The 27,784-nt window shown below is 40.8% G+C and overlaps 2 protein-coding genes across 4 annotated transcripts; both read left to right on the top strand.

The window, feature by feature from the left end:
* The first annotated feature begins 405 nt into the window (after positions 1-405).
* LOC122766911 (zinc finger protein 2 homolog) lies at positions 406-9,354 on the top strand. Of its 3 annotated transcripts, XM_044022149.1 has the most exons (8): positions 406-604; positions 3,073-4,160; positions 5,065-5,267; positions 5,472-5,564; positions 6,099-6,194; positions 6,313-6,423; positions 7,145-7,268; positions 7,677-9,354. In XM_044022149.1, the coding sequence occupies exons 2-8, from the start codon at positions 4,031-4,033 to the stop codon at positions 9,161-9,163; spliced, it is 2,244 nt and encodes a 747-aa protein (XP_043878084.1). In that variant the 5' UTR covers positions 406-604; positions 3,073-4,030; the 3' UTR covers positions 9,164-9,354. The 3 variants fall into 3 exon arrangements, with proteins under 3 accessions (XP_043878084.1, XP_043878085.1, XP_043878086.1); XM_044022150.1 differs by lacking the exon at positions 6,099-6,194 and having other exon boundaries at positions 7,677-9,353; XM_044022151.1 differs by lacking the exon at positions 5,065-5,267 and having other exon boundaries at positions 7,677-9,350.
* A 949-nt stretch (positions 9,355-10,303) lies between these two features.
* si:ch211-214j24.10 (uncharacterized protein LOC558894 homolog) lies at positions 10,304-15,976 on the top strand. Its single transcript, XM_044022753.1, has 4 exons — positions 10,304-10,446; positions 12,641-13,429; positions 14,266-14,298; positions 15,157-15,976. The coding sequence occupies exons 1-4, from the start codon at positions 10,431-10,433 to the stop codon at positions 15,204-15,206; spliced, it is 888 nt and encodes a 295-aa protein (XP_043878688.1). The 5' UTR covers positions 10,304-10,430; the 3' UTR covers positions 15,207-15,976.
* The last annotated feature ends 11,808 nt before the right edge of the window (positions 15,977-27,784 follow it).

Below are 27,784 nucleotides of genomic sequence, written 5' to 3'. Positions count from 1 at the left end.
AGGTCTCCTTGATCTTTACACTGAGGATAATTTTTAATTACAATGGCTGTGTGTTTGGGGTCGTTGTCTTGCTATGGCCACTGTGACCTGGCAACTGGACTGATGAAAGCATAACGATGACAAAAACATGTATGTGGTGAAACGTGTATTGGACTGGCGCATTGTTTATTTTTTGCAGGAATTAGAGCTTTATTCATAAAGCTGGAAAATGTTGGCGTTAAAATATTCTGTCTGAAAGCGATACTGGGAGATTTTAAAGAAGAAATGACTAAGAGAATAGGAATAGTGTTACTTGAAATACAGGCTATAACAAACTGTAATGTAAACTCCGAACATTGGGGGGCAGCAATGCAGTGTCTCTTCTGCCGGAAACAACGTCAAGAATAAGGTCACGTGTTTCCGGGGTGGCTCGCAGCTCAAACGGAAGCAAACATGGGACTCGGCGCAGCTCCTGCAACAGAATCCGAGGAAGATGTTAAAATGTTTAAATCTAAATCCGCGGCGGTGTCTTTGCCGAAACACTCTTACTGGTTTGACTTCTGGCTGTTCGTGCTCTTTGATATCGTGTTTTTCCTCGTCATGTATTTCATAGTCCCGTGAAAAGGTGAGTGGCACTAGTTAGCCGAGGGCGGTTACGGAAGTTTCAGGATGAATTAACTAACTACTAGTCATTATTACATTACATGTCATTTAGCAGACGCTTTTATCCAAAGCGACTTACAAAAGTATTATTGACACAACGACACAATGAATATCATTGTCAATTTTTTTTTTTTTATTTAATTTAATTTAATTTAATTTAATTTAATTTAATTTAATTTAAACTTTCCAAAGCCCGGAAGTTTGTCCCAATTCGCAACACATTCGTCGAAGCTTGTCTGTTTGTATTGATGTATTTTATAATGTCATGGCAGGAGATGTTAGTCACAATATGTACAACTATTTAAAACAGTGTTTACTTGTATACATAGAGTCGACAGACACAAGTGTTGTCAAATTCTGTGATCATTATAATATATATATGTATATGTATTATATGATCTTGTCATATTTGTATAAACACTTCTACTTCTACTGTCACTTTACATTTTTAATATAGTTTATATAGTGAACTCTAATGTATGTTACTGCTATTTGATGCTTGAATTTCCCTCGGATCGATAAAGTATCTATATATCTATCTATTTGTCTTTCTATTGGAATTTGGAATGAAGTGATGCGTCTTATATATTAGCGAGCTGTCAATGAGTTTAACTCATGCAACATGTGTATGAGCTCAAGCATGCCTTGAATAACCCTGGGGTAATAGATTATGATTTTACAGCAGATATTTCTTTAAATGAAGTAGTAGGACAAACGCAGGATTTACCAGTAACATTAATTAAGGTTCCACTCCAGTATTAACAGAGCTGTGTTATTGTTCAAGTGTAAGGGTAGATCACGCTAAATACTTGACACCTGAAGAGGATGTTTTTTTTGTTTTTTCTGAATTTTTTTTGTTTTTGTTTTTTTTAAATAACAAAAACCTGCATACATATTTTCTGGATGTGTTCCATTAAAGTGAAATAGAAATAATTATAGCATTGCTAAAACAACAAATCTAATGGCCTAAGACTTCAGCACAGTACTGTAATATATATCTATACTCTATGTGTGTGTGTGTGTGTATATATATATGTATATTATTATATTACATATTATTATATTTTATTACATGTCATTTAGAAGACGCTTTTATCCAAAGCGACTTACAATATATATATTGTATATATATGTATGTATGTATGTATGTGTATATGTGTGTATATATATGTATATATGTATATATACATATATATACATATATATATATATAGTATTATATAGTATCATAGTACTACATACAAGTAAAAAGATATCTACAATGTCAATACACTCCCCTACCTCATAACATTAACATTTTTAATTTAATCTGGATCCATACCTGGATCATCACCTAAACCCAACAATTTCTTTCTTTGGCCTTAACCTACATTCTCAGAATTCTGCTTTATTTTTGAGTTTCTGCTCACAGACAGACAGATGAGACTGAAAACAAAAAATCTCCTTGCCACAGGTAATAAATTGGCATATAACAACTAAACAGAAGTTGAGGACCAGACTCTGTTAAATAATAAAAGTTTAAGAACAGACCAAGCTCATAGATTGAATGAAGTCACAAATCAGGGATCAAATTTGAATTTAAAGATCTGTCATGTTAAGATACATTTGTGAACGCAATGGATAAATTTTTCATAAAATATAATTTAATTGATTTTATCATGGAATAGCCTCAGAAAGCTTATTATCAACACTGGACTACTGTTTAAAAAACACACATCTATACGTATATTTATCTATATGTGTGTATATATGTATGTGTATATATATAATATATATATATGTATATATATATAATATATATATATGTATATATATATGTACATGCACTGTACATCAGTTGGAGTGCTCACATAATAACATGCATGTAGAAGAGAGGTTAATCTTAATTAATTAATAACTTTCCATTGAACTCAGCAGTATATTTCATCCGTCTAACCTGATTTTCTCTGCTGTATTTAAGTTGAACAGCACATACAGGCCTGTAGTCACATACATCTTAACCAATAACAATTTTACCAATATTTTTTACTGGATGTATAAAGCTACAAGAGAAGTAGCACTTCCTGTTTAACCTGAGTTGCAAAATAGTTTATTTTTAATCATACATACAGTGTAAGGAAATGGCACCAGCATTTATTGTGCTTGTTTGCCTAGAAAACTGATAAAACGTTGCGACTCAATTTTTGTCAGTCAAACAATCTAATGGTCAGCTGATAAACTTCCTGTGATTGCGATTTTTCACTAACGCTGACCTTAAATTATACAACTCATGAATGTACTAAACCTGTTCAGTTCAAATTGCTGTCATTCACTACTTCATTACTTTATTTTATAATCAGTAACATTTTTCTATATTTTGAACTGTCTGCCACTTGTTTTTAATCAGGCTTCATGGATTTTACCATTTTATTTTTGTCCCTCTTTTTAAAGTTGTCTCCTGGATTTTGGAGCCTGAGGACATGCTGGCCCCCGCCCTTTAGTCTGGAATGCAAACCGAGCTTTGACTGAACTGAACGTTGCATTATCTGACATAACATCTCAAGCTTCCACGCCTTGGACCATGAAACCATGGCATCCTGCTTTCATATCAGAGATTTGAACCACAAAATGCCTTCCCCTTCTGACCCTGTGCCAGCTGCTGCTTCTTCCTGGACTGCATCATGTTGTTACCATGGGGAAGGAGGGGGGAAAATGAAATATTTATATATTGAAGAGTGGCAATTGCACCATGAAGACTTGTAAAATGTATCTATAATATCACTAAAATGCTATTTTAAGTATTATCATTATAAATATATCAGACCACAGCACCAACAATTAACTCCTGGAAAGAGAAGAGCTGTTTTGGAAAAAAATAATACAAAGCATTGGATAAGTGATATCATTGTACTTGCTTTGAAAACATTTAAAAACAATGTAATGACAGTTTGCACCTGAAAAATACTGGAATTAAAGTGATTCTGTCTACCTGCTGAATGGTGACTATTCCATCTGAAGCACTTTAAGGCTTCACAGTTGCTCACAGTTCAGAACATAAGTTATTATCACATACACTCCAACAGTACAGTGATCACTTTATGCAAAGAGTTTGTGTTTTCAACCAGATGTGTCTCTCTCTTTAACTGAACAGTAAATGAAAGGATTGATTCAGATACACGCAATACAATATAATTCGGTGATCACTGTGTTGATGCTCACACAGTTGCCACAAGCTAAATCCTGTAGACGGCTACCGACATACATTTGCTTTATATAGCGATAACATAAAGAAAATATAAAGTATAGCTTTGCTTTTCGATTTTGATCAGGTAAAGAGTTATCTTTCTCATTTCGTTGGCTTCAGGCTTGCTCGGTATTTTGAAGACTTTTATTTTGAAAAGAGGTAGGCATGTTTCCGCTTCGGCAGGCGCAGCTGACAAACGTAACCATTAGTTTGGAGGAGACTCGAGTAAACGTGTTTGTATGTGTTGTGTCAATGATGGACACGTCTGTCAGTTCGTATCAGCTGGAAAACACAGGTCTGTCGCTGCTAACCTTAACTAGCTTTCTCACGTTGTGTCGTTAGCATGTTTCCCCCGCCAACACCAGTGATTCTAGCTAACGTATACCAATATAAACATTGAAACGTGAAAGCCTAAAAAACAGTCACTGTTTTTAAATATTGTGTTAAGTAAATAAAACACTTTATGTCGTTTTATCACTATCTTTGTCTTTGAGCCAGTGCCTATGCTACAATGCTCATCGTTATGCCAAGTTGCGAACTTAAGCTAAATGAGTTATTGTTTATGAGCTCCTGGTGAGTGAGAGAATGTAATTGATGCAGAATATAATGTTGAACGGCTGTATGTGTGTGTAGAAAAATGGAAGAGCTGAGTTTATAATCACTACAGTACAGGATTTTAAGTGCCGTTGTCATTCTGTAAAATTTGGTAGCTGCCTGCACCACTGCAACAACCCTGACTGATTCTCTTAATTATTTTAAATAACCTTGACAAAAGGAGATGGATAAGGTTTAGTCGGTGAGCAGCAATGAAGTACCAGCTTAATATCAATGTTATGTTCTCGTTCATACCATATATTGACTTAGAGAAATCACTCTAAAGTGTAGTTTTCAGTTTTCCACAGTGTCCCTTGGATTTCGATTCAATTACACAGTAACGCAGACATATGAGGTACTGTTAAATGTTTTTCCCCAAGCAAAACTGAAATTTTTAGCTGAACATATATATCCTTTTTCATAATTTCTTCCTCTGACCATGGCCTGCATCCCCAGAAAATTTAATCAAAATCTGTCCTGTCATTTTGGAGTTCACAGACAAATGTGGCCTTGTTGGAGGATAAAAAAAAGGGGGGAGAAATATGACCTGTCACTTCACAGAGGCTTGTCATGACCCTGTTCACCTCACGCCTGTGTTTGTACAGATGTGTTCCTGCCGTTGTCATCACTGAGGTTGCTTATCCCTCCTCTGAGGTTGCTGTCTGCAGCCATGTGGCAGGTGGCTCAGCGGAGAGACATTCTTGATTATGAAAAGCTGGACGAGTTTGTTTCGCTGGTAACAGCCACAGTTCCAGACCTGCTCAGTCCAAAGCAACGAGGCAGACTACTCCTCCGACTGCGAGCCAGAGTAAGAGTTGACCAACGGAGAGACTGCTGTGTGTCTAGTGTATATCTCCACTCCATAGGAGGGGATCCCTGATACCCCTGGGCTATTAAACCAAACTTGACCACTTGGCGGAAATGGGGCTTTAATTACTGGGCTTCAGATGAAAAAGAGATCCGGTGATAGACATGTTAAAAGTCCCGCTTATCTTTGTGTCTCTCTCCTCAGATTATTCTTGAGCTATGCAGGGATGAGAAAACAGCCAACATGTTGTGTATACAGCCTTATTTAGAACAAATCCGCCCACCAGGATACACAGGGGTAAGTCACAAGTGGATAATGCAAACTATGACTGCACAAAATGATGTTTTTACGTCTGATTTTGAGTCTGATTGCACAGATGTGTTTGTTTTCTATGTGTTTATGTGTGAGGTGAGAGAGAGAAAACATGTTGGGGGGAGCTGAGTGAATCAAAGCCCTTCTCCAGCTGCTGTAACATGGAAGATTTAAACAATTAAAAAAAGGACATTTACTGTATATGTTGTAGTGCACTGATGGCTATAAATCAATATATGGGCACTGTGAAATGTAAAAACACTGAAACTGCAGCAGGTCAGAGGACATCAGCTGAACCACATCGGAATGTGGTTTTTGTGATCAGATCTTAAGATGCAGTCAGAGTTTGGTTTGGTGTGTTCAGACCTGTACTTAGGACTGTCCACTTGTGATCGGATCATTCATGACAGATTTTAATACCAAGTCTGGACAGGGTCTTAACATAACCTGTAACCATCAGCCAGATTAATATGCTTATGTTGTTTGGAGATGATTGAGTACCAGTCACTGTATACTCAGAGCGGAGATGCAGAGGTGGATGCTGAGGAGGCAATTTTCATGGAGCTCATCCTAACACTCGTCAAAGACCCAGCAGAGAGGGAGCACTTTTATCAGGCAAAACAGCTTCACAAATCCCACACTGATTTTTTTTTGTGCACTTAATTGTTTTCTGTAATTATACTGTGTGCATAGCTGGATTTTAAACTAACACTTTTTCCTTTGTTCTTCTCAGGAGGTTTTCCCTACAGAGTATGGTTCCAACTATGATACAGACACGCAGCTGCTTGTGTGGGAGCTTCTTTCCAAAATGGAGAAACTCCTGCCAGTACCTGACCTCGGCCAGGTGGGAAATTACAGTACAGCTTGTGCTATCATTATTGTAGCATAACTAACTCCTGAGGATTGTGTTTGACCTGATTGACTGGTCACTGCCATTGTCCTTATATTCAAAATATTGAATATATATACTACCTTAAACATCAAGCAGTCAGATAGTCAGGTTGTACTGGCAACAACATTAGTGACTATTTTGAGTTCTAAGCAATATGGTGGTGATCTTGTCATCATGTTATTATAGCAATGCTATAATGACCATACAATATAATTATCACCTTATTGGAACACATCCAGAAACATTTATGCAGTTTAAAAAAAAGTGTCACGATTTAGTGTGACCTATCCTTACACTTGAACAATAACTTGACTCTGATTCTCTTAAACCTGGAGTGGAACCTTAATTAATGTTAGTGGTAAAACCTGTGTTTGCCCAACTATTTCATGTTAACAAATACAAAAAGGTCTATTACACCAGGTTGATTCAAGACATGCTTGAGCATTATATACACATGGTGTATGAGTTCAACTCAACTCATTAACAGCTTGATAGTATGTAAGACCAACTTTCAGTCACATCCTTCCAATCCAAATGCCAGTGATCACAGAATTACAGACAGCTGGTGGTACCCTGAGACCTTTGCACAGTACTGTAGATGTGAAATAAGTTTTATTGAGTTACATTTCATCACATGTTCACTGTCTCATTCTTGTTTTTATTGTCAAAATAGACTGTTTCATGGCTGACCTCTGCACCCTCTGTACTGAAGGACTGCCTGCAGGCACTTTCCAATCCTGATGACCTGAGGTCTTTACTGAAACACCATAAATGCCTGGAACACCTTGGCACTCAAGGTAAGAAAACCAGAGGCAGTGTGATCTGGGATCCAAAGTTTTTGCCAACTAAATAATGTCTCTAGTCTGCAACGATTTATTTTTAATAATCAATTAATCGTTTTTTTTTTAATCATTAAAACAGGTTCTCAGATTTTCCAGCTTCTTAAATTTGAAAATGTTCCAGTTTGTTTGCTCCAGATAACAAAAAAACTAAATAATCATTTTAATAATTTTAGTCTGAAGACAAAACAAGACATTTGTGAACATAATCATTTCAAGTTTGGGAAACGCGGATCAACATTTCTCACATTTTGTTGACTAAAGAGCTAATCAAGAAAATAATTGTTGGTTGCATCCCTAGTGGCAAGGTTTTATGCGGCAACACAGCGAACGTAAAACATTCTGCATATTCTCTGTTCTGTATAGGTACATCTGTGGAGATGTCCATGCAGGTCTTTGCCTGCTCCTATTGTCCATTCTTCCACATGCAGGAGTCATACCTGCTGCAGCACATTGAGCACAGTCACCCAGAGCACTTTGGCAAAGTCCAAGAGACAACTGCAGAGACAACTGAGGCCCCAAAGAAGAGGTTCCAGTACCCTGAGTTCCCAAAGCCTTTCCCCATCCACGTTAGACCTGACCCTCACATGTGTCAGGAATGTGGCAAAACTTTCACCCGTGCCTCAGATGTGACTCGTCATCAGCGGACGCACACAGGTGAGCGGCCTTACACCTGCGAGGAGTGTAAGAAGGGCTTCAGGAACTCTTGGGATCTGACTAGACACCAGCGCATTCACACCGGAGAGCGGCCCTTCCTCTGTTCCCAGTGTGGCAAACGCTTCACACAGATGGGTCTGCTCAAACTGCACTTTGAGCGAACCACTTGTGGCCAGACATGTGACCCTCCGCTAGACTTAACTACAGAGGTTGTAGTAGCAGATGAGACTTTAGAGAAAGATGATGGTCTGTACAAATGTCAGAAATGTGGGGAGAGCTTCAGTAGCATCCTGGAGCGGCTGAGGCACAGGCAGGGCCATGTGGCACGCAGACAATACAAATGCTCACTGTGTGAGAAGATCTACAGCAGAGCTTCAGATTTAAAGAGACACCAGATGAAGCACACAGGTGAGCGACCATTTGCCTGTGAGTGTGGCAAAAGCTTCACCCATGTATGGCTTCTAAATAAGCACCAGCAGATCCATAGCAGGGACCGTCCATACCCGTGCACAGAGTGTGGGAAGAGCTTCACACAGCTCCAGATACTCAACAGGCACCTGCTAACCCACAACGGCCAGCGGCCTTTCCAGTGCTCCTACTGTGAGAAGAGCTTCACTCAATTGGCCAGCCTCAAACGCCATGAGAGAACCCACACAGGTGAGAGGCCATACATCTGCAGCACCTGTGAGAAGACATTCCTCACTCATGGAGAGCTGGGCCGACACCAGCGCAGCCACAGCAACTTCAGGCCATTCAGCTGCTCACAGTGCCCCAAGAGCTTTAAAACTAAGCGTGCTCAAAGTGAACACCTCAATACACACACGGGTGAGCGGCCCTTCGCATGCGCACACTGTGGAAAGACGTTTGCCAAGTCCACCTCGCTCGTCCGGCATAACCTGACTCACACAGGAGAGCGACCCCACCAATGCCCTCACTGCGGAAAGTCTTTTCTCACTTCTGGTGAGCTCCTCCTCCACAAGCGTATCCACACAGGAGAAAGGCCTTATCCCTGCTCCTACTGTGAGAGGAGGTTCAGATGCTCCTCTGACCTCAACATGCACATCAGGACACATACTGGGGAGAAGCCACACAGCTGTCTTTTCTGTAAGAAAGCCTTCTCTACATCTACAAGGCTGAAGAGACACATGCGCACACACATAGACAAAGGCATAGCTGTGGAGTCATTTAATATTTGAGCTGCCAAGAGCATGATTCTTGTAATTTAATGCCTTTTCCTTGGCTTGTGACCCTTTAAATGTATTATTTGTCATGAGTTATCAATCTTTATGACCTCAAATTTAAAACAGTTACAATATTGAAGATTTAAAATGTAATCATTTGTGATGCCTTTTGTCCCTTTTTTTACTTTTTTTCTAAAATATCATAAACTTGTTTAAATAAATGGCTCCTGATCATTATGAAGCAGAGCTGATGTCCTGATCCTTGCACCACTTCAGTCCTTTTCAACATCACTTGGGTTCACTCATTGTGGTCTTCCAGAAACATGAAGGCCAACCGTCCACTTCTTTATCTCTTCACACTGTGACTATTGTTAAGCATGTTATTCCTGTTTAGGTCAATACTTAGGTCATCTGGCCTTTTAGGACATCAGAACAAAGACTCCTGTATGTAAAGTGAACCTTGCTCAAGGTTCAGTCACAACTCATTGAAGTCTCCTCCAAAGCAGTTAAACAGTTTCAGCTATTGCTTTATATTCTTTTCAGTCTGTAGAGAACCTTGTGTGCCTGGTGTTCTTACTTTATTGCTTACATCAATTTAAGCAGTGGCAAATATTTAGATGCTTCCTGTGACCCCTTTGATGTAGTCTTGACTACAGAACACGCCTTTTCCCCTTAAAAAAACCAAAAACTTAAATTATCACACTGAGGATGATTTGTACTTTTAGCCACTTTTACTTTTAACTCATCAATAGGCAGATTACCGGGCTGTTGGGTTTCATGTCATGCTGTTATGCGAACAAGTCTTTAGTATAGTAATCCCAACATTTTAATTTTAATCCCAATCTCATTTGTATGAATTTGGGTTAATTATCATTTCTAACACAACGTATTTAACGATGTGGCGTTCAAAACAGAACATTGTATTGCGTGTGTAAATGTAAACAACCGACATTTAAAAAGCAGTATACAAAAGATGTGTAGCTGTATTCATACAATTCATACAATCAAAAAACGAGTACTAACTTGAGACGTTTGAGCCTAAAGAAAAATCTATAAGGACCAATGTTATCGTGGATTGTAATTATAACGCAAGCTAAATATTTCACTTCCCTCCACGTTTCCCGCCGGACTGCTTATCTACAGGGACTTCCTGTTCCACCCACATTCTCGTGTCGCTTCCGGGTGGCCAGTCAAGACTCATCCAGCGAGTTGTCGTTCTCCCAACGCTGTAAACAAAAGTTAGTAAACGGTTCAGCTCCCACGACACATCCGACGAAAAGACATGCATATCAAGACAGGTAAGTTTGTACAACTTTTCTGATACACATGACCGAAACTCTTTACTTTCATTGGTGTTTTTTGTTGTCCCGCTACGATGTTAGCTACCTTGCTAGCGTTGTCGATAGCAGGCTGCTCACCGCTTTGAATGGGGGTTACGAAACTTTGGCTTCGGCCAACGAGCTAGCTAGCATCGGAGTTCTTAATACGCGGCAAATAAAGCCACTTCGTCGACGGTAGCCACTCTCAGGACATGTTTGAACTATACTACATATAACGCAATGGCGCCCATTAAAGCAGTCCAGTTTAATTCGCTGCACAGTGACGCTGCTAATTAAAGTTTGCTAACTCCGGTACTGGCTGCTAGCTCCGCAGCTACAAACCGTAAGAATCCCGTGAAATGGCAGCAAAGTTACTCGTCAAATCAGAGACTGTGGTGGGTGTAAGATTGAAATCGGATAATTATCTTTGTATGTTGAGATGGGCCTGTTAACCTGGACAACTACCTAACCCGTTCATAGAAATGTGGTGCTAATGAGGAGCGGGACGCTGGTCAGGCCAACTGTACTCATGTAACATGTGAATTATGTCCCCGCTTCATCTTTATCACCCCGACAAGATCACGGCCCCCCAAAGAATACGACAATTCTGTTTTTCGTGACATGACATTTTTGCTAGTATAATGATACTTTTTATTGAGGCAACACTATATAAGGAAAGCATGTGATAACGTCGTTGAATAATGCGATTACGATATGACAGCATTACCGGTTTCCTGCTTTGGGTTCTCTTCTGACTGAGGACCAGGACAATGAAAACGTTGCTCAGTAGGTGGATTGTTGAAATAAAAGCATTAAAATTCACAACGGTTTTGAATCCAGGTCAGTATAGTACGAATCCAACTGCTGTAGTCTCTCATTGCAGTTGTTTTAATTCTCCTTATTTCTTTTTTTATGCTAAGTTCTTTCATATATACATATATGTATATATATGTGTGTGTGTGTGTGTGTGTGTATATATATATATATATATATATATATGTATGTATATGTGTATATGTGTGTGTATATATATATATATATATATATATATATATATATATATATATACATACACTATACTAGGAGAATGCCCCAATATATGTAGCATAGTTTAGTTTAAAGTAGAGTTGAACAATTAATTGAAATTATATTGAAATCACAATATGGGCTGCAAATTAAAGCCAAAATGTGTCAAAATATAATTTTAGATTAGTGCTGAAACAATGAATCAATTATTAACCATTTACTAAATTAATCAATTATTTTGATAATCGACTAATAAGTTTAAGTGGTTTAAGGAATTAAAACCTGTTTTTTTTGTAGTTTCTTAAATGTGAATGTTTTCGGGTTTCTTTGTTTTATATAACAAAGAAATAATTAAAACTGGTTCGTTAGGGTTAAACAAGACATTTCAGGACAATGTCCTTTCCAGGTTTGAGTGACACTGATCAACAGATTACTTGATTATTAAAATAATCGTTAGTTGCAGTATTCATCTTATTTATCCTCTAAAGCAATTTATGATCTGTTTTGCATACAATTTAGATGATGTGTTTCTTTGGTAAATAAAAGATGTCTTCACGTGTAAGAAAACAATAGTCTTTTATTTATGTTGTGAAATTCTGGTCTAACATACAAGACATTGCACAGACTACAGGTGCTGTAATTGGTGCTCTGGGAATTTTACTCTAACAGACCTGGATGCTTTTGCGTCTGTGCAGCTCAATACTCTAAAGGAGTTGCAGGTTTAAATTTAGTTGTTTACTTAATACATCTCTAAATTAAAAGTAAATACATTTCAGATTCTATACATTGTGTTGTTTTTCTGTGGATCTCTTAATTTTCTTAAGATCATGAGCCTACTGTACAGTCTGAATTGAAAAATTAACTGTATTTTTAATGTTTTTAAATGGAAAAAAAATACATTTTAATGCCTTAAAGTAACCGTTCAATGAATGTAAATATAATTTAAATCCAACTGCATTGTCTTGCAAGTATCTAACAAGTTCTCTGCCCACCAAGTAGTTAATGTATGAGGGTATTTAATTAAATAATGTTAGGTTATCATATTGAGAAAACATTGTTAAGAAACACAAAGCAGTTCAAGCAGTAATCTATCGTGTCAACTTTTGAAAACTGCAGATGTGTGACCAACATGTTATGCTTATTTCAGGTACATGGGAAGCCAGCAACACTGTGTGTGAGTCCGATAACCTGTGTGACCCAGCCGTCCTCGTTTCAGCCGCTAACTCAGAGCCCCACATTCGTAACCGCCGCCTATCCCCTGGCTCAGGAAATTGCGGAGGTGGTGGTGGTGGTTGCATCTCTGGAGGTGACCAACAGCCCCGGCAGCTCTCGCCCGAGGGTGTCCTGATTGGACCCAGTCACACGCACGGCTTCACCTTCCGCAGGGAAAAGGACCGCAAGGGTCAGCAGCACAAAGGGCGCAGCCTCCGTAGGGAGAGTCAAAAGGGAGTCAGCCGAGTTAGCGAGCGGCCACAGAAGGTTAACCAAAAAGAGAGGTGGGTGGAGGACAGTCTGTCACTGCTCAAACCCCCACCTGCCTTCCCTGTGCAGGACAGTCCCGCCAAGCTGCAGCCTGCTGTCAGCTACGCTTCCAAGGTGAAAGCAGGAGCAGCAGTTGGAGCGCTGGAGGAGGACCGCCCCCTCATCGGTGTACTGCTACAGAACCAGTGGGGTCTCAGTTTCATCAGTGAGACGAGGCCCGTCACAGAGGGCACCAGCCCTCACCCCACTGCCCTCCCACCACAGCCCACAGACGCTAAACAGTCACAAGACCCACAGATCCATACAGCAGCCACAGTCCAGGCTCCTCAAGAAACACCAGTTCCAGTCACTACCTCCATCACCCCAAACACGCGCCCAGAGGTGGAAGAGAGCAACGGGAAGCTGCTGCTGAGCTGTCGCCATCTAGTAGAAGCTTTGAACTATCACAATAGGGGTGAGTAGTAAGACGAGCTCTGAAGAATAGACTATGTACAAAAAATGGACAAAGTCTGAAAAGTGGGATAAGGGGCAGCAGTTGGCCCCAAGGGAACAACTCCAATGTTTAAATGGAAGTCCATTGTAAAATGAGCTTACTACTCATTTGACTTGATTTATAATGTCAGTAAACATTTTCCTGAGGAGTGAATGGCCTCAATCACTAGTTTCATTTAAAACAGGCATTTCCAAAGTCCAGCACATGGACCAATCATGGCTCCTCAGTAAGATTTTGTCCGGCTTTGGTTTTATAATGTATTATTTATGGCCAGGGAGGGACTTTCACAAAGGAGTTGCGCTTTGGAACCACTGTCCTGGGTTCGAAACCCACCCGTAGCGGTCAGATTTATTTTCTTTTTCTTTAATTTTTTCACTCCTGTGTGGTTACATTGCCATTTAACAATGGAAATTGATTTTAATTAAACAGTACATTTGTATGTAAAGTCACTGTTAAAAAAGGTCTCAAGTGACCATTGGCCCCCAGACAGCTTCACATTATTTAATCTGGCCCTTTTTTTACATGTAAAAGAACATGTCAGTTTTGTGAATAATTCTTCTCATTAAGTGGAAAAAGCATATCACATGTCATATTATGAGTTAAACTCCAGTGTGATTGAAGCTAACGCCTGTGAATTTTTGACATAGCAGTGGTCGAATCAGAAAAGTTGAGGCCTCACAGTGGGAGTTCTTTTTTTTTTTTTTTAATATAGTCTATGCTTTGACCACACAATGCAAGGTTGACTTTTTAGTTTGATATTGTCTCTACTAATAATTCTTATTTTCTTTCCTCCTCAGAATGGAATTCTACCTGTAACAGACAGAAAAAAGGTGAGTTGATATGAAGAGTTAATTTTTAGGTGATGAGGGGCTGACAAACATGAGCAGAGTCATTCAAGACTGCCACAGTGGAGATTTGTGTTTTGTAATGGGCTTTAATTCTTTAGAAACACCTCAACATGCCACAGCAGTGTTGTGATTTTGCAAACTACATAGTCATTTTTAACACAGACATTGTTTCACAAAACTCTGGTCCATGAAAACGTCAGCTAGGTGGGGGTCTCATTTACACTTGATTGTAAAAAACCAAAATGTGTCAACAAGCTTTTCAGACTGCTGCTCATGTGGACATTCTCTGTAAACCCTAAAGATGGCAGTGCATTAAAGTCCCAGTAGATCAGCATGTTTTTTCCCCCTGCTCTGATTCTGTGTTTGAACTTAAGCAGCTTGTCTTGATCAAGCCTAAAGGCATCAAGTTGCTGCCAAGCATTTGGCTTATTAGTAGGGGTGTGATGAGGTGAATCGACATCTCGTCATTAAAAAGATTTTTTTGCCTTCTATTGATCCACACTCCAGGCCATGAGGTGGTGGCACTACAAGTTACTGTAAATACACACAAATGTTCAACTTTTCCACCTTGAAATCTAGCCTGACTTGAAGGAAATGTATCCTGTCACAATTTTAAAAATGTTACATTTTATCCCGTTTTTAAGTATTTTTCAAGTTATTAGTGAAATCTTGTCTGCATCGTGACCCTGATCGTGTCTTACCAAACCACGACCGATCAGATATGTGTGTTAATGAGCAGTGGAACAGGTGTTCCTTTTTTAGAGAGTGAACAGCAAGGCACAAGTCCTGATTGAGTTGACATTAATTGTAATATTTTCCTTTTGTTTGGTTGTTTTCCAGATCCAAAAAGGATCATCTGGTACAAGGACACCCAGGAGCACCCAGCCTAGCAGCGCCAGAAACCCAAAGCCAACACACAACACACGCCGACATGCACACGAAAACATAAAAAGACGGACAACTTTTGAGTCCCATTCTCTCACACACTGCACTCAGGATGATGTCTTCACACGAAACCACACTGAGACACTTTGGACTAACTCCTCTGAGATCTTGCAACATTGGACTTTTTTTAATGCCTTACAGAGCCTGCCTTAATTAATCCGATGTTTTCATTGCTATCTTAGCTTATTTGTTTAGAGCTGGTCCTTTTTTTCTTTTTTTTTTAAATCTCTGAGGCTATAACTTAATCCCCCCCCCCTCCCAAAAAGCTGCAGTTTTATCAAAATATGGTCCTTTTGTAAAGCAAGTGGTCAATCAAGCACTTTGTTAAAAATCTGTTGTGACCAATTTCTGTGGCAGAAACCCTCATGAGAGTAATTTATCCCTGTTAATGATGAACAGAATGTCTTGTACCTGCTTGAGTTTTATGGTTTATGTATGCAGAGGACTTCTGTAGCCATGTCTTCAGTTTACAGAAGGGTGTAGTCAATGGCACAGTAGATTTCACCCTTTATCCCATCAGATCTTAATGCTGTGTTCCTTTTTGTTTTAATTTCATTCCTTAATTGGGTGAATGTTACTCATGAAATAAGATATGTCACCATGTCCAGTATGTTGATTTTTTTGAAAAGAAAATTTATTGAAGAAGAAAATTTACACTGGAGAATGAGGAAATGTAAATGAACGGTATTGCTCAATAAAAATGAATAAAATTGTCCATCATCCTTTTTATTTGAACATGTGAAATCTTAATTTCTGCTGTACAGGCTGAAAGTCAAAAACAGTTTCTGTTCATGTTTCCAAAACGGTGTTTAGCAAAGGTGGGTAAATATAATCTCAAAAAGTGTAAGCTTGGCCCCCTCAACCCGAAAGAAAGCAAGACTCCCACAAAAAACTCCAGTAGTCTTAATCTTGCAGTACTTATGACCGTAGCAAATCAGATATCTGGTTATGAAAAGGCTAAATGCAGCACAGTCGAGGTGTCCTTTTTTTATTTTAGCTCCAAGCCATTATGTCGAGAGGTCTGTCAGTCTCGCCACGTCACCTCCACTTCATCAGTTCTGTACCTACAACAGGAAAAAAGGTTTGATGACACAAAAAGGCAAGAAAAACCTCATCACTGAAATGTTATATGAATGATGTCGTCCAAAATCACTCAAAAAAGGCATAGTTTAGTATGTCGTCCAAAATGACACCAAAATGTCATAGTTTAGTATGTCGTCCAAAATGACACCAAAATGTCATAGTATAGCAGTCCACGACAACGCCGCCGTGAGTCTCTAAGTCCACGCTGCTACCGTGAGTCCTCACCACAGCGTCATAACAGTCGTTATTATTCTTCTGACTACTATTACTATCAGACAGATGACCACATAAGACCCATGTCCACCTACTCCGATGACAGACATTCAAATTACTATCAACATAATGATAGACCTGCCAACAGATATGAATCCCCTAGATACAGCCAACACCGTATGTTCTCACCATCCCGCAGTGAACGGACATATCGAGGGCCGACTCCAACCATTCCCTATTTTGTGAATGAAGATCCACGAGAGTTCACTCGTCTTAAGATTGCACTTGATAACCTTCTGCCACGGGATGCTACACAACAGTTCAAATATCAGATTCTACTGGATCATCTGAAACTGGAGGAGGCTCTACTAATAGCTGATTCATACTGCAGCAGCCCTTACCCTTACAGTGACACTATGTACGCTCTTAATGAACAATACGGTCAGCCACACCAATTAGCACTGAAGCGTATTGCTCAGCTCATGGATGAACCGAACATCAAAAGTGGAGATACCAAGTCGTTTAGGAAGTTTGCTTTAAAGGTACGTGCTCTGGTGGGAATGCTCAATCAGTTGGGTGATATTGGCCAAACAGAATTAAGATGTGGATCACATGTCTCCAGAATATTAACCAAGTTGCCACACCATCTCAGAGCAGATTTTAAGAGATACATTAACCCTCTCAGGACACCCATTCCAACTTTAGTGCACTTGTCAGAATGGCTGGAGTATGAAGTCAGGGTGCAAGAGGATAACCCACAGTTCACCAACAGTGCCAGCAGAGACCATCCTACTGCTAGGAAGGAGCAAGCACGTGGAGCCCGGCCCAAAAGTACGTTCATACTCCATGGCAGTGAGCAGAAGCAGACAGAGAGGAAACCAGTAAATTGCGAATTCAAGGGAAATATGAGAGAACCAACTAACTTCTGCCCATTCTGCAACACAACTCAGCATTTTCTTAACCAGTGCACTAACTTTAAAATCCTCACAATGGAGCAAATAGATAACTGGATTCGTTCAAACAAGAGATGCTGGAGGTGTGGTCGCGAGCATTTATCATCACAATGCACTCTAAAGGCAAGATGTAAGAAATGCAAAGGAAAGCATTTAGAGGTGCTGCATGAGGTAAACGCAAGTCAAGACTTTACCCCCACACCCAGCCGTCTAGTCTCTGCCGACAGTACCCCTGCAGTCAATTCTACAGCTGAAGCACTGTACGTGGACAGACCTACTAGCAGCAACAAAGTACTGCTCAAAGTCATTCGAGTCATCCTGAAAAATGGTGACTCATCAGTCAATACCTACGCTGTGCTCGATGATGGATCGGAGCGCACCATTCTACTTCACGAGGCAGCTCAGGCTTTAGGACTCCATGGCAGCCCAGAGAACTTACATCTGCGCACTGTGCGACAAGACGCCTGTACTATTCATGGGGCATCTGTGTCATTCATGGTGTCCTCTGCTACCAGTCCCAATCACAGCTACCAAATACAGCATGCTTTTACAGCTAAAGAGCTAGCTCTAGGAAGTCACTCCTATCCAGTAGCTGCTCTCAAAAGAAAATACCATCACCTCAGATACTTGCCCATCCCTGCCATTAATCATGCCCAACCACTGCTTCTAATAGGGGCCGACCATCCACACCTCATTCTCCCAACAGAGCCAGTCCGATGTGGTCCGCTAGATGGTCCGGCTGCAGTCAAGACGGAAATGGGCTGGACTCTACAAGGCCCATCAAGGTACCTAATGCATTCTCTCCCCTCTTCACAATGCTTATTCACCGCCGCTCACTCGCCTCAAGTCGATCTCTTCACTCACGTCGAACGTTTATGGCAGCAGGACATTTTGCCGTATCGTAGCGAGAAGGTTGTTACCAGGTCAAGAGATGACTCAGAAGCGCTCAAGACATTGGCAGGGAAAACTGTAAGGGTCGAAGTGGATGGTGTTCAAAGATACGCCACACCACTGCTGTGGAAAGGGAACCTGCCTCAGCTGAAATCACCCAAAGAAGCTGTACTTCCCCATTTACGCAGTACAGAAAAAAGGTTCTCAAATGACACATGCAGGACCGCAGCTTACAAAGTTGAAATCAACAAGCTTCTCACCTCAGGATATGTCAAGAGGATCAAACTGGCTGAAGCTGATACCAGTCCAGGGTGGTACATTCCTCATCACATGGTAACCCACAATAGCAAAAACCGAGTAGTGTTCAACTGTTCATTCAAGTACAAAGGACTGTCATTGAACGAGCACCTGCTCCCTGGCCCTACACTAAGCTCAAGTCTTTTGGGAGTCTTGCTGCGATTCAGAGAGAATGTGGTGGCCATCAGTAGCGACATAAAGGGGATGTTCCACCAGGTACGTCTCTTGCCTGAAGACCAGCCGTACCTCAGGTTTCTCTGGCGGAATGCTAACACTGAATCCCCCGAAGTGTACCAGTGGTTAGTCCTGCCATTCGGAACGGTCTCAAGCCCCTGCTGTGCAACGTTCGCTTTGCAAACCCATGTGACAAACAACAGTCAGCCCAATGAAGACGTGCAAACAGCAGTTGAACGTTGCTTCTATGTGGACAACTGGCTGCAAAGTCTGCCTTCAGTTGAACAGGCCAAGTCACTAGCCAACAAGCTACGGGGTCTACTAGCAGAAGGTGGATTTGAACTCCGTCAGTGGGCAACCAGCCACCCCGAGGTGATTGAACATCTACCGATTGATTGCACATCAGAGAGTGCAAAACTCTGGTTTACCCAGAACAGTCATGACCCACAAGAGTTGGCCCTAGGGCTCGTGTGGCATTGCCGTTCAGATACTTTGAGCTATAAACCGGCTCCTTCAGTCAGGGAGCAGCCAACAATGAGAGTTATATACAAAGTTCTCGCCAGTCAATTTGACCCATTAGGATATATCAGCCCATATATCACCAGAGCCAAGATCTTGGTGCAGAAACTCTGGATGAAAAAACGGGGATGGGATGACCCTGACTTACCCGAGGACCTGCTCAAAGCGTGGACACGCTGGGAAGATGAACTTTCCCAGCTCACTGAGATCACTTTTCCCAGGTGCTACACTAACTTAAACTCCAACCCTTCCACCTGCAACAGGATAATTCACATCTTCAGTGATGCTTCAGAGCAAGCATATGGGTCATTGAGCTACCTCTGCACAAGTTCTGAAGAAGGCGGTACACAAGTATCCTTCCTAGCAGCTAGATCACGTGTGGCCCCGAAAAAACAGCTTTCGATGCCCAGGCTAGAGCTTTGTGCTGCTCTAACTGGAGCTCAACTTGCGGCAGTGCTGAAGAAGGAGCTCACTCTCAAAATACACGACTACATCTATTGGACCGACTCCACAACAGTTCTTACTTGGCTGCAGTCAGAATCCTGTAAGTACAAAGTGTTTGTGGGAACCAGGATAGAGGAAATACAAGAGCTCACCAATCCCCAGTCATGGCGCTATGTGGACTCACAAAACAACCCAGCAGATGACATCACACGTGGAAAGACTCTTGTTTACCTCAAAAAGAACAATCACTGGAGTCAAGGCCCAGAGTTCCTAAGGCAACACCCATTAATTTGGCCAGTCAAACCAGATGCTGCAAGTAAGGACATTTCTGAGGAGATGAGAAGATCTGTATTCTGTGGACAGATTTCAGACAGCACAATTCCACCAGTGCCTGACCCACACCAGTTCAGTCACTTCCAAGAGTTGCTGGAGGCCATGGTGCATAATTCCCACGGGGCGGCCAAGGGAGATGACAGCCATTCAGCGGAAGATTTCCGTCAGGCTGAACTAGCCGCTCTCAGAAGGGCACAAAGTGACAGCTTCCACAGAAGTGGAACACCTGAAGGCTGTTAAACCTGTACGCTCTGACAGTCGCCTCCTGAAACTATCGCCTGAGTGGGATCAAGAAAGGGAGCTGATAAGAGTTGGTGGTCGTCTCCGCCACTGTAACCTGAATCCAGATACACTTCATCCAATCGTACTTGATCCAGCACATCACATCACTAAACTCATCATAAAGGCCCACGATGAGCAGTTACACCATCCAGGACCTGAGCGAGTCTTTGCGGATATACGCAGGCGCTATTGGATTCTGAGAGGCCGGCAAGCGGTGCGCAAGCTTCAGCATGAATGTCCGGAATGTCAAAGATGGAGAGCTAAATCAGAGGTACCCAAAATGGCTGACCTGCCTCCAGCCCGCCTCAGACTCCACCATCCAGCATTCTTTTCCACTGGGATGGATTGCTTTGGCCCCCTAGAGGTCAAGGTGGGAAGAAGGACTGAGAAACGCTGGGGCATCCTGTTTAAATGTCTAACGACCAGGGCTGTATACATTGATATCCTCAGTAGTCTCGACAGCGATGCCTTCTTGATGTCTTTGCACAGACTCATTGCCAGGAGAGGCAAACCCCATGAAGTTTACTCCGATCAAGGCACAAATTTCAAGGGAGGTATTACAGAGCTAGAGCAGGCCTACATGGAACTAGCCCCCCTTCTCAAAACCCAGTTGGCCTCACAACAGATCGACTTTCACTTTAACCCTCCAAAGGCCCCACACTTTGGAGGAGTGTGGGAGAGGGAGATAAGATCCATAAAATCCGCCCTCCGTACCACTCTGGGAGTGCAAGTTGTCCCTGAAGAGGTGCTGAGAACGGTGCTAGTGGAGATAGAAGGAATATTGAATTCTAAACCTCTGGGTTATGTGTCATCGGATATCGCAGATCCAGATCCTATCACACCAAACACACTCTTGATGGGGCGGCATGATTCTGCTTTACCGCAGGTTGTGTATCCTGAATCCGACCTTCTGAGTAGAAAACGCTGGAGACATAGCCAGATCCTCAGTGATCAATTTTGGAGACGCTTCACACAGAACTACTTACCTGCTCTGCAAACTCGTAGCAAGTGGACAGAGGACAAGGAAGATCTCAAGATTGGAACTGTGGTCATGCTGGCCGATCCACAATCTCCAAGAGCCCTCTGGCCTGTCGGAACTGTCAAGAAAATACTACGGGGGAGTGATGACAAGGTCAGAGCTGCAGAGGTTCAAGTTAAGGACAAAACGTTCGTCAGACCGGTGGCTCGCCTCATAAAATTACCTGCCTTCTCACGAGACGAAGATTCCCGACTGGCCTAATGAACACAAATCTGCTCCACAGATTTGGGGGCGGCTGTTAAAAAGGCCAGGCTGTTTCTGTTTGTGCAGTTTTGGCACCCCCTTGTGACCAGTTCATAAATACTGTTAGTTTTAATCAGGCATGTTTATGGCCACCTAAAGCTAGGACCCATGCCTCTATTGGATGTTAAGAAAAACGGGATTTTGTTCAAGTTCTCCCTCTCAATTGTTAATCCTTATGTGTGCGTGCATTACTAAGTAAGTGTCTTAATATGAATACTTATTTGTGATCATAGGGTGTTTATGTGTGTTATGAATGATGCTAATTGTCGTCTTTTGAACTTATTTTATATTATAACCTCAGCTAATTTGCATAGCACAGAAGAGACACCTGCATGTCATATTTAGTTTATTTTCTGTCTGTATTTGTATTTGCAGAAACCACACATGTTCGAAGTAAACAAGTTAATGACAAGTTGGACTGGTTATATTATGTTCTAGCCGGACATACAGCAGCGGTTATCTACCCCACAAAGTTTCCATACCAGCCAAAATAGTTTTCAGTTAATGTTAAGTCTGTGTGTAGGTACGCACAATCTATGTCTGACAGCGTAATCTTCTCTGGTCAAAAACTAAAGTAAATAAACCAATAACAAACAGAAGAGGAGTTAGACATTCTAACTTAATAAAGAGTCAAATAATACCACTTTCAAATGTGGACTATTAAATATAAGGTCTCTCTCCTCAAAATCTGTTTTAATAAATGATCTAATTTCTGACAATTGTATTGATTTATTCTGTGTAACTGAAACTTGGTTACATAAAGACGATTATGTCAGTCTAAATGAATCAACTCCACCCACTCATGCTAATACCCATATTCCTAGAAGCTCAGGCCGTGGAGGAGGAGTAGCAGCCATTTTTACACTAGATTATTAATCAATCCCAAACCCAAACCAGGATATTCATCGTTCGAAAGCCTTATTCTTAATCTATCTCATCCTAGTTGTAAATCACAGAAACCAATTATAATAGTCATAGTTTATCGTCCACCTGCACCTTATTCAGAGTTCATATCCATCCATGTAGATGTTGACCGTGATAGTCTTAGCTGCGCATTTAACTCGCTGTTGGAATCAATAGGTTTTATTCAACACGTTAATAAACCAACTCATTGCCTTAATCACACCCTCGACCTTGTTTTAACTTATGGTATTGATATTGATAACTTAAACATAGTTCCTCAAAACCCTCTCCTTACTGATCATTATTTACTTACATTTAATTGTTCAATAATGAACTACAATAACATAAATAGGAAATACAGCTACAGCTGGTGCCTGTCTGATAATAATATTAATACATTCAAAGAGACAGCGCAACCTTTATTTAACTCAGTGCCATATGTCAGTACATCTGAAGGTACCTTTTGTGATTTTACTCCCGCCCTCATAGATAACCTTGTTAATAGTACAGCAGCCTCACTGCGTACTGCATTAGATTGTGTTGCCCCTCTGAAAAAGAAAGTAGTGAATCAGATGAGACAAGCACCATGGTTTAACTCCAATACTTGTGCTCTTAAACAGACGTTATGTAGATTAGAAAGAAAATGGCGTTCCAGTAACCTAGAGGAACTTCATATAGCCTGGAAAGATGGTTTTGTAGCTTACAAAAAAGCCCTACACAAAGCTAGAGTTGCCTATTATTCTTCTCTAATTGAAGAAAATAATCATAGATTTCTTTTCAGCACTGTAGCCAGGCGGACACAGAGCCACAGCTCCACTGAACCATCTATTCCTTTAACACTGAGCAGTGATCACTTTATGAACTTTTTGTGAATAAAATAACATCAATTAGAGAAAAAAATGATCATCTCCTCCCTCATATTGGGACTGACTCATCTTCTAGCACAATAGCTTTAGAAGCACCAGGTGCACAGTTAGACAGTTTCTCCCCTATAGATCTCCCTGAGTTAACATCATTAGTTTCATCATCTAAGCCATCAACCTGTCAGTTAGATCCTATCACCATCAAAATGTTTAAAGATGTGTTTCCTTTAATTAACAACTCAAATTAATCTATCCTTATTAACTGGATATGTGCCCCAAAAGTTTAAAGTAGCAGTTATTAAACCCTGGCTTCCAGTTCCACTGTGAGGAACCTTGAAATTACTTTTGACCAGGAAATGTCTTTTGATTCACACATAAAACTAATTTCCAAAATTAGAAACATTCTGTCTTTACAGGATGCTGAAAAACTAGTTCATGCTTTTGTTACATCTAGATTAGATTACTGTAACTCCTTATTATCAGGATGTTCTAACAAGTCTGTTAGAATCCTTCAGTTAATTCAAAATGCTGCAGCACGAGTTCTGACAGGAACTAGAAAGAGAGACCATATAACTCCAGTGTTAGCTTCTCTACACTGGCTCCCCGTACAGTTTAGAATTAAATTTAAAATCCTCCTCCTCACGTACAAAGCACTTAATGGTCAGGCCCCTTCATACCTGAAAGACCTAGTCTTACCCTATCACCCTAATAGACCACTTAGGTCACAAAATACAGGTTTACTTGTGGTTCCCAGAGTCTGTAAGAGTAGAATGGGAGGCAGAGCCTTTAGTTACCAGGCTCCTCTCCTGTGGAACCAGCTTCCAATGATAGTTCGGGAGGTGGACACTCTCTCTCTATTTAAAGTTAAACTTAAAACTTTCCTTTTTGATAAAGTTTATAGTTAGAGCTGGTTCAGGGAAACCTGGACCATCTCTTAGTTATGCTGCTATAGAACTAAACTGCTGGGGGATTTTCCTGTGGTACACGCACATTCACTCTCTCACACTCAGGATTTGATTATGACTTTTTATATGTCATTAACCTTGTCTCTTTCTCGCCCTAGTTTGTGTCTTCCCTTCCTTCCTTCCCTCTCTCTCTCTCTGTATTCTCATCATGCAGGTTGCAGGATCAAGATCCAGTTTCCGAGGCTACGCTTTCGTTACCATTATTATTATGTTGTAATTAAAAAGTCGATATCAGTAACTGTATAAACTTGTAACCTGATACAGTTGTTGTGTATCTGGTGCTGGTCTCCCTCTCTCTCGTCTGTCTCTCCCTCATCTCCCTCTTGTCCTTTCTCTCCCCCCATTTTCTGTCCCCCACCTCTCCACTGTCCCCCATTTTTCCTTTCACCCCAACCAGTTGAGGCAGATGACCGCACATCTCTGAGCCTGGTTCTGTCAGAGATTTCTTCCTGTTAAGAGGGAGCTTTTTCTCTCCACTGATGCCTAGTGCTTGCTCATTTTGTGAACTATTGGGGTTCTCTGCTCTCCTTGATGTTGTCTATGTACAGTGCCTTGAGATAATGTATGTTATGATTTGGCATTGAACATTTGTCTTCATGTATTACATGAGGTACATAATTCCCATAACAGTGGGAAGCACCAATATCATGTAGGGGTTGACATTAGCTGCGTTTTTTTCGTGCAGGACTTTTGACCACAGAACGTCAAAAGTAAGAATTTAATTTTATTAATGTGGGGTGGAGTGGCTCAGTCGTTAAGACCCTACCCTGTGTGCGAAAAGACATCATGGTCGCAAGTTCGATCCCACCCCTGGCTGATTGTACTTAATTCCATTGTAAGTCGTTTTGGATAAAAGCGTCTGCTAAATGACATGTAATGTAATTAATCCCCTTGGGGAAAGTATTCCTCTGCATTTGTCCTTTACTAGAATTAGGAGCAGTGGGTACCTTGCTCAGGGGTACCCCAGCTCTTTTTGGCCGGGTGGGGATTTGAACCGGCTGCCCTCGGGTTACAAGTCAAGTTACCTTTCCACTTGGCTGCCCTAGTAAGACATACTTTATGATTTTGTAAACTTTTTTTACCACTCTGTCGTTTTTGTCAGGCTTCCTTCTTCTTCTGAACGATAGGTGATGAGTTGATGATGCAGAAAAAGACCTCGCTGACACAGGACTTGTACTGAACAAAGGGATTTTATTTAGTTACAAGTCAGGCGTCAGAACCAAGCTGCCACAGCAGCTTGGGAGAATGTGCTCCTGCCGAATCTCCGAACAATTCTGCCTCAGAAAAGCAAAACCAACACTATATAGATTCTCTAACACTCCTATTTGCAGGCATCACATGTTTCGCCACCCGCCTTTCTCCTGTTTCCATAATACAACAACTTGGAAAACAAGTTGGGTCCAGATATGCCATACTGTCCCATGATCTTTACCTTGGACAATATCACCATTTAATCAAACAAGAGACATCTATTTTCCTAACGAACCATATCCAAGACAGACCCTCAAGCTTCTTGTCCTATACAGGATGCCTATTGTACAACGTATGGTCTGACTTGTCATGTGTCCAAGAGATCCTCTTGTCTCATGTTTACTTATTAATGTAAATCTTTAATACGTTTAAGTATTAAACATTAGTTGTGTTAATGTGTTCTTCTTAGTTCATATACTTCATTCCCCCCTTCGAGACTCCGTAAAGTCTCGAAAATGCAGAATAATTAACACAACTATGTTGCTTAGTTGCTTCAACATAATAACGCTTGCCTGCTTGCTTCAACAAAATTCCCTTCATTCAGTCTTTTATCTAACTTGAGGAACAGTTTGAAACTTCAATTTTAGGATCAGCTAATTGAGTAATATTCTATTTGATGTCCTATTTGCACATTATTTTAACTATTTTAGACTAGGTAAACTAATCATCTATCTTACTTAAATCAAATTCGGCTACACTTAGCCACATCCGTCGATCTCCTTCCAGCCACACTTCTTTAAGACAAATACTCTTTAAGTGTAGGTGTAAGGGAACCTAGGATCAGCTGTTATCTCCCAATCAGAAAAACCACCCCTCCTAAAAGGTGGGAAAAAGACTAGGAAACCTTTTCTAGAATAAAATTGGAGAAACTCCCATCCTTGAGCCAATTGGGACAAGAAGTCTCCATTAAAATTTTAACAATTACCATCTAATTTTATGATCCTTTGCCAATTGGTCAGATAATTCACATTTTCTCTATCGATGTTATCAAACAGTAATATTGATGCACAAGAAAAAGATTTCAAACATCTATATCAATGTCAGAGATTATATCACAAACACTTTTCTGTATGTAAACCATTCACAATCATATCATTCCATGTGTTATTTGAACTTCAAACTTCAGTAGTGTTGCCTCCTAATACAATGTAATACAATGCAATGTCCATATTGAATTAGTGTATCCCGTTATTGTCCTCTTCATGGTCCACAGTCCATCCTTTCCTTTGCTGCTGTTTTGAGCTGTTGCTCCCTTGTACTTGAAGATGTTCCCTAAAAGAACATTCCAACCAGTTTGTTCGATTGACGCCATGGCATGCTTCTTTAGCCTGGATTGCTGATGATGTTGGTCTCATCACAGTACAGGATTCTTCTTTCACTGGCTCATCTCCACTTCTCTTTGAACCCCCTTCTGGCGCATGGGTTCACAGACAGCTTGAGTCACTCAACTTCCTTGTCTCGAGCAAGGAAACCACCATCTTTTCTGAAAGAAAACAGACCTACAGACAAGACTATGGAGGGCAGTCAGCTAATGTGGGTTATTTGCTAAAAACAATGCAGCAGCAATATTAGCATAGGTCGACCTGTTAGCATTTCATGCAGCATTAGCTCTGGTGTGAATTAGCATGCAATGACTCCACATACGTTCAATTCAGTGTAGTGTTAGTACTCATTTCATTTAACTTGGTTGTCAATATTGCATCACTTCTCTTAAACCAAACCTTGACTTTGAATATGATATGATAGATACTTTCACATGTTGTTTCGTTTCTTAGTTACCTTTAGGAGATTTAATACATGTCAACACAAATACTGATTCAGAAACAATCCATCCATTTTCACTGCTCCATCCTCCACGTGAGGATCTCAGAGATGCTGTCCCAATCTGAGCTGACATAGGCGATAGGTACACCATGGACAGTCAGTCCATCGCTGGGTTACATATAGACAAACAACCACTCACTCTCATACTCACACCTATAGTCAATTTAGAGCATCCAATTTACCTAATCCCCAACTCAGAGATTAAATTTAGTTTGAATAATATTCAGTTAAAATCCAATATTCAAT

The sequence above is a fragment of the Solea senegalensis genome, linkage group LG3 (genome assembly GCF_019176455.1).
Source record: "Solea senegalensis isolate Sse05_10M linkage group LG3, IFAPA_SoseM_1, whole genome shotgun sequence".
In the NCBI taxonomy this organism is placed as follows: Eukaryota; Metazoa; Chordata; class Actinopteri; order Pleuronectiformes; family Soleidae; genus Solea; species Solea senegalensis.
The sequence above is the reverse complement of the archived record's forward strand: the minus strand, read 5'-3'. Positions and strand labels throughout refer to the sequence as shown.

What these genes read in the sequence shown, in the direction of transcription:
- LOC122766911 (XM_044022149.1), top strand. Translation starts at nt 4,031, where the DNA reads ATGTTTCCGCTTCGGCAGGCGCAGCTGACAAACGTAACCATTAGTTTG. An exon ending in CAGTACCTGACCTCGGCCAG is followed by an intron (nt 6,424 to 7,144) that starts GTGGGAAATTAC and finishes TTGTCAAAATAG; the next exon opens with ACTGTTTCATGGCTGACCTC. An exon ending in GGAACACCTTGGCACTCAAG is followed by an intron (nt 7,269 to 7,676) that starts GTAAGAAAACCA and finishes TGTTCTGTATAG; the next exon opens with GTACATCTGTGGAGATGTCC.
- si:ch211-214j24.10 (XM_044022753.1), top strand. An exon ending in TTTGAACTATCACAATAGGG is followed by an intron (nt 13,430 to 14,265) that starts GTGAGTAGTAAG and finishes TTTCCTCCTCAG; the next exon opens with AATGGAATTCTACCTGTAAC. An exon ending in CTGTAACAGACAGAAAAAAG is followed by an intron (nt 14,299 to 15,156) that starts GTGAGTTGATAT and finishes GTTGTTTTCCAG; the next exon opens with ATCCAAAAAGGATCATCTGG.